The 12,846-nt window shown below is 38.3% G+C and overlaps 1 protein-coding gene across 11 annotated transcripts in view; it reads right to left on the bottom strand.

The window, feature by feature from the left end:
* Positions 1-12,846, bottom strand: part of HFM1 (helicase for meiosis 1) — a 129,409-nt gene that overhangs the window by 14,726 nt on the left and 101,837 nt on the right. For 9 of the 11 annotated variants that reach the window (XM_067042903.1, XM_067042910.1, XM_067042913.1 and 6 more), the window contains 2 exons: positions 3,674-3,753; positions 2,562-2,668 (listed from right to left, as the gene is read on the bottom strand). In XM_067042903.1, the coding sequence (XP_066899004.1) occupies positions 2,562-2,668; positions 3,674-3,753 (187 nt within the window). The remainder of the gene's footprint in view (positions 1-2,561; positions 2,669-3,673; positions 3,754-12,846) is intronic. The other 2 variants (XR_010842344.1, XR_010842345.1) reach the window with 1 other exon arrangement.

The following is a 12,846-nucleotide window of genomic DNA, read 5'->3' as shown; positions in this document are numbered from 1 at the left end:
GTGTTTAATATAATTTAATTGAAAGTTTATATAATTAAACTTTAATAATGCCTGAAAGATTCTCCAAAATTTAATAATCATCTCACAAGCTAGTACAAGCTTGCTCCAGTAAAATGCTCCAGTAAAATTTAAAGTGAGTTTCCTTCACTTTAAATAACCTCTATCCTTATCTTCACTATCCAAATCCTTCTCTATCCTTCAACTGTACCTACAACTCCAGTACACATTATTCTACTTTTGTGCCTTGATACACATACACAGTATGCTATGTCCTGAAAAGAGAAGTAGGTACAAAGTGCAGTGGAAATTAAAGAGAAGAAGACCATCTGGCTAGATGGGGACTGGCAGCTAAAGAAGGAAGAGACTTGGGCATATTTATATGCTGAAAAGAAAAAGGCCACAGGGAGAAGATACTGAAAGTAAGGGCAAAAGGAGAGAGATAGCTGGTCTCCTAAAGACCCAGAGGGGGGCAGAATTAGAAAGATTACAATTATAGGTGGAGAGATAAACTTTGAATAGAAGAAAAGATAATTCTTCTTTCAAAATAAATAGAGAGTTAAGGATGGGTGCAGAAACAGAGAAATATAATAGTTGGGGGGGGTGAAAGTTGAAAGAGTTCATATATTACAGGTTTGATTTTCAATTCTCCACTGATAACTAAAAGTCAATTTCATTTTATAGAAATGGCATTGCCTGGGAATCAAGAGATATGGAATCTATTTCTAGCCCTGCTATTAATTAGATATGTGATTTTGGGCAAGTCATTTAATCTCCGAGTCTTGGCTTCTTTCATTGTAAAATGAGAAATTGCACAAAGGTCCCTTACAATTTAAATTTTACAATTCAACATGCTTTCTCATAATTTCTTACATTTTTTCTTCTTCTCTTTTTGCACCTGGAATACAGATGATAAAAATTGCCATGTTTTTCTTAAAACATTCTTAAGAGCAGTATTTGAATACATTTAAAGTATGTTTTGCCACCAAAGACTAATGTGTAAAAAGTATAATGAATATACTCAATTACTATTAATAACAGTAACAGATACTATGCTAAGAGCTTTACATACATTATCTCATTTAACCCTAAAATCCCTAAAATATAACCAGATGAGGGAATTGAGATGAACTGGGTAAGTGTACTATGAAAAGTCATACAACTACTAAATGAGCTAGGATTTAAACCTAGACAGATAATCTCTAGATCCTGTAAGCTGAACTACTATATTACACAGCTTCTTTAAAAAAGGTGGGGGGGCTTTCAGTAAAAGAGGGATACAGTTATTATTGGGGTTTAAAGTATCTAGATGAGACTTTTATATCATAATACAAATCACATTTGGAATAGTAGGTGGGAAAGAAATAAAAGTAGAAAAACTATGTAAAGACAACATGAAAGTAGACAGAGGGAAGGAAAAACTGGTGTGGAGAAGGGCAGGGAATAGAGCAGCCATACAAGGAATAAGTTAGAAGGTTACAGGTTAAAGAGAGATAAAAATAAGAGGGTTGACACTCTTACACCTTCTATTCATGTTGTAATATTTTCAGGCTTTGAACAAACTGGATAAACGTTCTGATAGTCTAGGTAAGATCAGGGGATTTTTCTTGATCTGATATTGGGCCTAATGGCTGCCACGGTGTCATAAGGGGTGATGGGTACTCCAGCCCTTGCCTACCTAAGATCTTAAATTATGGCCAGAGAAAGCAATAGAGTGAAAGAATGAAGGAAAGAGTGGCAATAGAAGTCAAAAACAACACACACATGAAATTGTTTTTAGAAAATCCCAAGTTTACCATTTCTACATACAGCCACTTGAACAAACAACTCTGTGGCCAGAATTATTTCTCACACATTTTAACAGACTGCTATTAGTATAGTAGCATGACCCAGAGAAATGGTGCTATTAATGGCAGGACTTGGAGAAATGATGAACCAGGCCCAAAGTTGAAGAATTTATATGCATTATCTCTTTAATTTAATGACAGACACAGATAAAAAGCAAAATCTATATTACAAACCAGCTATATCCCACAAACTAGGTTATAGTCTCACATATCATAGAGATTGTAAGAATCATAGGTTTAAGAAATGGAGAGATATTAAAGGTCACCCAATTTAATCCCTTAATTTTAAAGACAAGGCTAACGCCCAGAGAGGTTAAATAATTTTCCCAAGGTCACACAGCTATTTTGTAAAATGGACTAATTTTATAAATAAAAAATTATTTCAAATAAGTCTAAAGACATATAAAAGTAATAGTTCAGCATTTTAACACTTTGCATATCCTAAGATCCCTTATATTCTCAGCTTTTCCTCATATTATCTTTAAATTAAAATAGTCAGTGCTATGTAGGAAAAGATTTTTTAGGAATCTATGATAGACACAACAAGATCTGAAATAACAGACCTAAGAATTTGAAACTGCTTCAATAATTGAAGAGAAAAATGTTGCCAAGCTAATAATCATAATTTTAGATTTTGGTTTTTCAATAACATTGCTTGTCAATCCAAAGTAGTGAGAAATCATTTTCTCTCTCAAGTCAATATCAACAGTAATTTACCTTTGTCTTGATATGCAGATGGTTCTGGTTGTTGACCTTTTGTGTAGATCTCATGCTGATACCTCTGCTCCATTATAGGCAATTCGGGTATGTTTAAATATTCTGACCTTTATAAAGATAAATAAAACCATAAAAATGTTAAAGAAAATATTAAAATTAATCTGACTTTGAAAACTACTTATTCATATAAATCGGAAAAAATTGGTTCAGCCACTCAACACTTCTATGATAAACTGTACTAGCCTGAGTAGTAAAAGGTAAAAAAATAGGTGTTTAATGGAAGTGACAACTACTTAGGTCACTTAGTCATCTTTACATTCCCCCATTGGGTAGATTTCTGCTATTTGTGTGTAGCCTTAAAAATTTATTTGTAATGCTTCTTTCAGTTAGATAACAAAAGTTAGGATCACTTGAAGTAGTGTTGGCATCTATTCTGATTGGTCAGCGGCTGTTCTGTACTGGTTGTTAAGTATATTAAATGTCATCCCAGCATATAGAATACCCTTATCTGGAAGGGAAATTACATATACTGTTACCTTTTAGGTATCATAATAGGAAAAGAATGCTGAGTTATCATCTAGGGCCCTCTGAATATGAGCTTTGGTTATTTCATCTACGTAACAGGATAAAAATACCTTGGTTTATGAGCCAGGTTGTTGTTAAGGTCAAAAGAAAGAATGAACAAAAGTGCAATTTTTAAAATATAAAGTATTTTACAAATCTGAGGTATTATTAATATAGAGTGGGCCCCTAAATGGAAAATATTAGACTTTATACACCAACGTGACTTCTCTTTTTAAAGTATACTCTTGTCATCTGTTAAGTTTAGAAGGCAGAGAGAGCCTGGGGGCATGACACATAGGATGGATAGTTTTCCAGGAAAGAGTAGATTAGATCAATGTTAAAGTATCCTTATGACTGCAGAGTTCTAAGTAAATTTGAGGTGTAAAAGATAACAAAACTCTCCCAATGTAATTACCTCATTATGGAACTAAATGATTACTGTGATTCAAAGGAGCCAGTAACCATCTTTCTCTGAATAAATGACTATTGGGAGGAACAGAGAGTTTATGATGAATATTTTACCTCAGATATTAACATTATATTTGTACCTTGATATACTGGGAAGAGAAGGTTTTGGAGTAAAACCAAACTCTTTAAAGTCCACACTTTGAGATTTATTCATCTGCATCTATTAATGAAAAATTAACAAGTTCAACTATCAATTTCATATCAATACGCCTTTTAACAAATAAGCCAAACAGCAAAATTCCTACTGATACATATAGTCCCCAAACCAATAAATTGTGAGAAACTCAAGCTAGTTTTCAACTCAAATCTCCTTCTCAGGCCCTTCTTAAATGCTGATATTCTTCATGGTTCTTCCTCACAATGCCTTCTTCTCTTCTCACTCTCACTCATTCTCAATCATAGATCTCATTTACTCCCATGGCTTCAATTACCATCTACACATGAATGACTCTCAAATCTATAGCTCTTTGTAGATTTGAGCTTAGCTCTCTTTCTTTTTTTTTTTTTTTTTTTCCTGTACACGGGCCTCTTACTGTCGTGGCCTCTCCCGTTGCGGAGCACAGGCTCTGTACGCACAGGCTCAGCGGCCATGGCTCACGGGCCCAGCCGCTCCGCAGCATGTGGGATCTTCCCGGACCGGGACACGAACCCGTATCCCCTGCATCGGCAGGCGGACTCTCAACCACTGTGCCACCAGGGAAGCCCTTAGCTCTCTTTCTTGATTTTCTAGCTCAGCTCTCTCCTGACTTTCAAAAAGCTATTATCCAACTGTCTATAGAACATCTTTACCTAGACATCTTGTAGGCCTCTAAATTCAGTATTTCCCAAATTAACTTATCATGTCTCTACTCCTCCAAACTTGTTTTCCATTTAGAGTTTCTACCCTAGTGAGGCCCCACTTTTTTCCCAGTTGCTCAAGCCAGAAGGGCATCATCTTTATTCCTGCTACTTCACCCCTTATAACCAATAAGTAACAAGGTAGTTGTTTCTACCTCTGAAAAATATCTTAAACCCAGCCACTTCTCTCCATTGCTACTGCCACTACACTAGACTAGGCCATCGTCTTGCCTGGACTACTGCAAAATCTCCCTAATGAGTGCTTATGTTCCTTTTCTATTATCCTCTAATGCATTCTCTACATTGCATCCAGAGTGAAATTTATAAAATGTGGTTCCAATCATGCCACTGATTAAAGCCCTTCAGTGATTTCCCAGTACTTTCAGGATAAAATCCAAATCCTTAAAATAGCAAAAATGTTTTCATGATCTAGCTCCTATTTCTTCAGCCTTATCTTTCTCCACCCTCCTACTTGTAAAAGAACTCCATATATACCGTATTACTTCAGTTTTTAAAAAGATCTCTATCTCTTAGCTCTGAACCACTGCATATTCTCTATATCTGAAATGCTTTTCTATCCCTCTTTACCACCACTCTGGTACTCACCTCTCCATACTTGTTTATACCCATATATCCTTCAGGTCTCAATCATGTTTATTAGGAATCCTTTCCTGGCCTATCAAATGTGGAGTGAATGCATTTTCTATATAAGTTCAAGTTATCTTACACTTCTGTCATGGAATCACTCATCACACTGTATTGAAAAGGCCTATTTACTTATTTGTATCCTTCACTCAACTGTAAGTTTTATGAGGTCTGGAACTAAAAGGGTCTTATCACTGGATCTTCCACACCTTGCTTGGCACATTCTTGGTGCTCAATGAATAAGGAAGGAAGGAAGGAAAGGAAAGGATGAAAGGAAGGAAGGAAGGAAGGGAAGGAGGGAGGGAGAGAGGAAGTGAGGGATGGATGATATGGAATAAGTACAAAAAGAAGGTAGGAAAAGCTTGGGATACTAAAAAATAATTGTCTCAGAAAAGGTGGTTGCCATTTCAAACTGTAAACCTCTCCATGTTTCCCAATATTCTCCTTGTTTTAGCCTCATGACTGAGAATCTTCTTTCTTATAAAAGACCTAGAGAGGAGACCTTCGAGATGGCAGAAGAGTAAGACTTGGAGATCACCTTCTTCCCCACAAATACATCAGAAATACATCTACATGTGGAACAACCCCTATAGAACACCTACTGAGCATTGGCAGAAGACCTCAAACTTCCCAAAAGGCAAGAAACTCCCCACGTACCTGGGTGGGGCAAAAGAAAAAAGAAAAAACAGAGACAAAAGAATAGGGACAGGACCTGCACCACTGGGAGGGAGCTGTGAAGGAGGAAAAGTTTCCACATAGTAGGAAGACCCTTCACTGCAGGAGACTGGGGGTGGTGGTATGGGGGGAGCTTCAGGGCCACAGAGGAGAGCGCAGCAACAGGGTTGCGGAGGGCAAAGTGGAGAGATTCCCGCACAGAGGTTCGGTGCTGACCAGCACTCACCAGCCTGGGAGGCTTGTCTGCTCACGCACCGGGGAGGGTGGGGGCTGGGAGCTGAGGCTTGGGCCTCGGAGGTCAGGTCCCAAGGAGAGGACTGGCGTTGGCTGCATGAACACAGCCTGAAGGGGGCTAGTGCACCACAGCTAGCCATGAGGGAGTTCAGGAAAAAGTCTGGAACTGCCTAAGAGGCAAGAGACCATTGTTTCGGGGTTCGTGAGGAGAGGGGATTCAGAACACCACTTTAACGAGCTCCAGAGACAGGCACGAGCTGAGGCTATTACTGCAGACACATGAGACCGGCATAAAATACTAAGGCTGCTGCTGCTGCAGCAACCAGGAAGCCTGTGTACAAGCACAGGTCACTATCCACACCTCCCCTCCGGGAGCCTGTGCAGCCCACCACTACCAGGGTCCTGTGATCCAGGGCCAACTTCCCTGGGAGAATGCACAGCATGCCTCAGGCTGTTGCAACATCATGTTGGCCTCTGCTGCTGCAGGCTCGCCCCGCATTCCATACCCCTCCTTCCCATGCCCTGAGTGAGCCAGAGCCCCCGAATCAGCCTCTCCTTTAACCCCGTCCTGTCTGAGTAAAGAACAGATGCCCTCAGGCGACCTTTATGCAGAGGTGGGGCCAAATCCAAAGATGAACCCTGGGAGCTGTGCGAACAAAGAAGAGAAAGGGAAATCTCTCCCAGCAGCCTCAGGAGCAGGGGATTAAATCTCCACAATCAACTTGATGTACCTTGCATCTGTGGAATACCTGAAGACACAACGAATCATCCCAAAATTGAGGCCATGGACTTTGGGAACAAAGATATATATGTATTTTTCCTTTTTCTCTTTTTGTGAGTGTGCATGTGTATGCTTCTTTGTGTGATGTTGTCTGTATAGCTTTGCTTTCACCATTTGTCCTAGGGTTCTGCCTGTCTGGGTTTTTTTGTTTGTTTTTTGTTTTTTTCTTTTTTAGTATAGCTTTTAGCGCTTGTAATCATTGGTGGATTTGTATTTTGGTTTCGTTGATCTCCTCTTTCTTTCTTTCTTTTATTTCTTTTACTTTTTTATTACTTTAAACTTTATTTTTATTTTTATTTATTTTTTTACAGTACATGGGCCTCTCACTGTTGTGGCCTCTCCCGTTGCAGAGCACAGGCTCCAGATGCGCAGGCTCAGCGGCCATGGCTCACGGGCCCAGCTGCTCTGTGGCATGTGGGATCCTCCCGGACCGGGGCATGAACCCGTGTCCCATGCATCGGCAGGCGGACTCTCAACCACTGCGCCACCAGGGAAGCCCCCCAATTTTGTTATTTTTAATAATTATTTCTTATTTTAATAACTATTTTACTTTTTTCTTCCTTTCTTTCTTTTCTTCTTCCTTTTTTTCTGAGCTCTATGGCTGAGAGGGTCTTGGTGCTCTGGCCGGGTGTCAGCCTGTGCCTCTGAGGTGGGACAGCTGACTTCTGGACATTGGTCCACCAGAGACCTCTCAGCTCCACATAATATCTAATGGCAAAAGCTCTTCCAGAGATCTCCATCTCAACGCTAAAGCCCAGCTCCACTCAACGACAAGCAAGCTACAGTGCTGGACACCCTATGCCAAACAACTAGCAAGACAGGAACAAAACCCAACCCCTTAGCAGAGAGGCTGCCTAAAATCATAAGGTCATCGACACCCCAAAACACACCAACAGACACGGTCCTACCCACCAGAAAGACAATATCCAGCCTCATCCACCAGAACACAGGCACTAGTCCCCTCCACCAGGAAGCTGACACAACCCACTGAACCAACCATAGCCACTGGGGGCAGACACCAAAAACAACCGGTACTACAAATCTGCAGCCTGTGAGAAGGAGACCCCAAACACAGTAAGTTAAGCAAAATGAGAAGACAGAGAAACACACAGCAGATGAAGGAGCAAGGCAAAAACCCATCAGACCTAACAAATGAAGAGGAAATAGGCAGTCTACCTGAAAAAGAATTCAGAGTAATGATACTCAAGATGATCCAAAATCTTGGAAATAGAATTCAGAAAATACAAGAAACATTTAAAAAGGACCTAAAGAACTAAAGAGAAAACAAACAGTGATGAACAATACAATAAATGAGATTAAAAATTCTCTAGAAGGGATCAGTAGCAGAATAACTGAGGCAGAAGAACGGATAAGTGACCTGGAAGATAAAATAGTGGAAATAACTACCACAGAGCAGAATAAAGAAAAAAGATTTAAGGACAGTCTCAGAGACCTCTGGGACAACATAAAACGCACCAACATTCGAATTATAGGGGTCCCAGAAGAAGAGAAAAAGAAAGGGATTGAGAAAATATTTGAAGAGATTATACTTGAAAATTTCCCTAAAATGGGAAAGGAAATAGTCAATCAAGTCCAGGAAGCACAGACAGTCACATACAGGATAAATCCAAGGAGAAACACGCCAAGACACATATTAATCAAACTATCAAAAATTAAATACAAAGAACAAATATGAAAAGCAGCAAGGGAAAAACAACATACAAGGGAATCCTTATAAGGTTAACAGCTGATCTTTCAGCAAAAACTCTGCAAGTCAGAAGGGAGTGGCAAGACATATTTAAAGTGATGAAAGGGAAAAACTTACAACCAAGATTACTCTACCCAGCAAGGATCTCATTCAGCTTTGACAGAGAAATTAAAAACTTTATAGACAAACAAAAGCTAAGAGAATTCAGCACCGCCAAACCAGCTTTACAACAAATGCTAAAGGAACTTCTCTAGCCAGGAAACACAAGAGAAGGAAAAGACCTACAATAACAAAACCAAAACAATTAAGAAAATGGTAATAGGAACACACATATTGATAATTACCTTAAATGTAAATGGATTCAATGCTCCAACCAAAAGACATACAATGGCTGAATGGATACAAAAATAAGACCTATATATATGCTGTCTACAAGAGACCCACTTCAGACATAGCAACACATACAGACTGAAAGTGAGGGGATGGAAAAAGATATTCCATGTAAATGGAAATCAAAAGAAAGCTGGAGTAGCAATTCTCATATCAGACAAAATAGACTTTAAAATAAAAAGTATTACAAGAGACAAAGAAGGACACTACATAATGATCAAGGGATCAATGCAAGAAGATATAACAATTGTAAATATTTATGCACCCAACATAGGAGCACCTCAATACATATGGCAAATACTAACAGCCATAAAAGGGGAAATGGACAGTAACACAATCATAGTAGGGGACTTTAACACCTCACTTTCACCAATGGACAGATCATCCAAAATGAAAATAAATAAGGAAAGACAAGATGTAAATGATACGTTAAACAGGATGGACTAAATTGAGATTTATAGGACATTCCATAAAAAAACAACAGAATACACTTCTTCTCAATACACTTCTTCTCAAGTGGTCATGGAACATTCTCCAGGATAGATCATATCTTGGGTCACAAATCAAGCCTTGGTAAAGTTAAGAAAATTGAAATCATATCAAGTATCTTTTCCGACCACAAAGCTATGAGACTAGATATCAATTACAGGAAAAAATTGGTAAAAAATACAAACACATGGAGACTAAACAATACACTACTTAATAACCAAGAGATCACTGAAGAAATCAAAGAGGAAATCAAAAAATACCTAGAAACAAATGACAATGAAAACACGATGACCCAAAACCTATGGGATGCAGCAAAAGCAGTTCTAAGAGGGAAATTTATAGCAATAAAATCCTACCTCAGGAAACATCTCAAATAAACGACCTAATCTTACACCTAATGCAATTAGAGAAAGAAGAACAAAAAACCCCCAAAGTTAGCAGAAGAACAGAAATTATGAAGATCTGATCAGAAATAAATGAAAAACAAATGAAGAAAACAATAGCAAAGATCAATAAAACTAAAAGCTGGTTCTTTGAGAAGATAAACAAAATTGATAAACCATTAGCCAGACTCATCAAAAAAAAAAAGGGAAAAGACTCAAATCAATAGAATCAGACATGAAAAAGGACAAGTAACAACTGACACTGCAGAAATACAAAGGATCAAGAGAGATTACTACAAGCAACTCTATGCCAATAAAATGGACAACCTGGAAGACACGGACAAATTCTTAGAAAAGCACAACCTTCTGAGACTGAACCAGGAAGAAATAGAAAATATGAACAGACCAATCACAAGCACTGAAATTGAGACTGTGATTAAAAATCTTCCAACAAACAAAAGCCCAGGACCAGATGCCTTCACAGGAGAATTCTATCAAACATTTAGAGAAGAGCTAACACCTATCCTTCTCAAACTCTTCCAAAATTTAGCAGAGGAAGGAACACTCCCAAACTCATTCTATGAGGCCACCATCACCCTGATACCAAAACCAGACAAAGATGTCACAAAGAAAGAAAACTACAGGCCAATATCACTGATGAACATAGATGCAAAAATCCTCAACAAAATACTAGCAAACAGTATCCAACAGCACATTAAAAGGATCATACACCATGATCAAGTGGGGTTTATCCCAGGAATGCAAGGATACTTCAATATATGCATATCAATCAACGTGATACACTATATTAACAAATTGAAGGAGAAAAACCATAGGATCATCTCAATAGATGCAGAAAAAGATTTTGACAAAATTCAACACCCATTTATGATAAAAACCCTGCAGAAAGTAGGCATAGAAGGAACTTACCTCTATATAATAAAGGCCATATATGACCAACCCACAGCCAACATCAATCTCAATTGTGAAAAACTTAGACCATTTCCAGTAAGATCAGGAACAAGACAAGGTTGTCCTCTCTCACCACTATTATTCAACATAGTTTTGGAAGTCTTAGCCACAGCAATCAGAGAAGAAAAAGAAATAAAAGTAATCTAAATCAGAAAAGAAGAAGTAAAGCTGTCACTGTTTGCAGATGACATGATACTACACATAGAGAATCCTAAAGACTCTATCACAAAACTACTAGAGCTAATCAATGAATTTTTAGTAAAGTAGCCAGGTATAAAATTAATGTACAGAAATTTCTTGTCTTCCTATACACTAATGATGAAAACTCTGAAAGAGAAATTAAGGAAACACTCCCATTTACCATTGTAACAAAATGAATAAAATACCTAGGAATAAACCTACCAAAGGAGACATGGACCTATATGCAGAAAACTATAAGACACTAATGAAAGAAATTAAAGTTGATACAAATAGATGGAGAGATATGCCATGTTCTGGGGTTGGAAGAATCAACATTGTGAAAATGACTCTACTACCCAAAGCAATCTACAGATTCAATTCAATCCCTATGAAAGTACCAATGGCATTTCTCACAGAACTAGAACCAAAAATTTCACAATTTGTATGGAAACAAAAAAGACCCCGATAAGCCAAAGCAATCCTGAGAAAGAAAAATGGAGCTGGAGGAATCAGGCTCCCTGACTTCAGACTATACTACAAAGCTACAGTAATCAAGACAATATGGTACTAGCACAGAAACAGAAATATAGTTCAATGGAACAGGATACAAAGCCCAGAGATAAACCCATGCACATATGGTCACCTTATTTTTGATACAGGAGGCAAGAATATACAATGGAGAAAAGACAGCCTCTTCAATAAGTGGTGCTGGGAAAACTGGACAGCTACATGTAAAAGAATGAAATTAGAACACTCCCTAATGCCATACACAATAATAAACTCAAAATGGATTAAAGACCTAAATAAAGAACTAAATTAAAGACACTATAAAATCCTTAGAGGAAAACATAGGCAGAACACTCTATGACATAAATCACTGCAAGATCCTTTTTGACCCACCTCCTAGAGAAATGGAAATAAAAACAAAAATAAATAAATGGGACCTAATGAAATTTAAAAGCTTTTGCAGGGCTTTCCTGGTGGCGCAGTGGTTGAGAGTCCACCTGCCGATGCAGGGGACATGGGTTCATGCCCCGGTCCGGGAAGATCCCACATGCTGCTGAGCGGCTGGGCCCGTGAGCCATGGCCGCTGAGCCTGGGCGTCCGGAGCCTGTGCTCCGCAGTGGGAGAGGCCACAACAGTGAGAGGCCCGCAAAAAAAAAAAAAAAAAAAAAAAAGCTTTTGCACAGCAAAGGAAACCATAAACAAGACAAAAAAACAACCCTCAGAATGGGAGAAAATATTTGCAAATGAAGCAACTGACAAACGATTAATCTCCAAAATTTACAAGCAGCTCATGAAACTCAATATCAAAAAATAAACAACCCAATCCAAAAACGGGCACAAGATCTAAATAGACATTTCTCCAAAGAAGATATACAGATTGCCAACAAACACATGAAAGGATGCTCTGCATCACTAATCATTACAGAAATGCACATCAAAAGTTCAATGAGGTATTACCTCACACCAGTCAGAATGGCCATCATCAAAAAAATCTACAAACAATAAATGCTGGAGAGGGTGTCGAGAAAAGGGAACCCCCTTGCACTGTTGGAGGGAATGTAAATTGATATAGCCACCATAGAGAACAGTATGGAGGTTCCTTAAAAATTTAAAAATAGAACTACGACGCGACCCAGTAATCCCACTATTTGGCATTGTGTATACCCTCAGAAAACCATAATTCCAAAAGAGTCATGTACCACAATGTTCATTGCAGCTCTATTTACAATAGCAAGGACATGGAAGCAACCTAAGTGTTCAATGACAGATGAATGGATAAAGAAGACATGGCTCATATATACAATGGAATATTACTCAGCCATAAAAAGAAATGAAATTGAGTTATTTGTAGTGAGGTGGTTGGACCTAGAGTCTGTCATACAGAGTGAAGTAAGTCAGAAAGAGAAAAACAAATACCGTATGCTAACACATATATATGGAATCTAAAAAAAG

Source organism: Kogia breviceps, chromosome 1 (genome assembly GCF_026419965.1).
Source record: "Kogia breviceps isolate mKogBre1 chromosome 1, mKogBre1 haplotype 1, whole genome shotgun sequence".
Classification (NCBI taxonomy): Eukaryota; Metazoa; Chordata; class Mammalia; order Artiodactyla; family Physeteridae; genus Kogia; species Kogia breviceps.
This window is presented reverse-complemented; position numbering and strand designations above follow the sequence as displayed.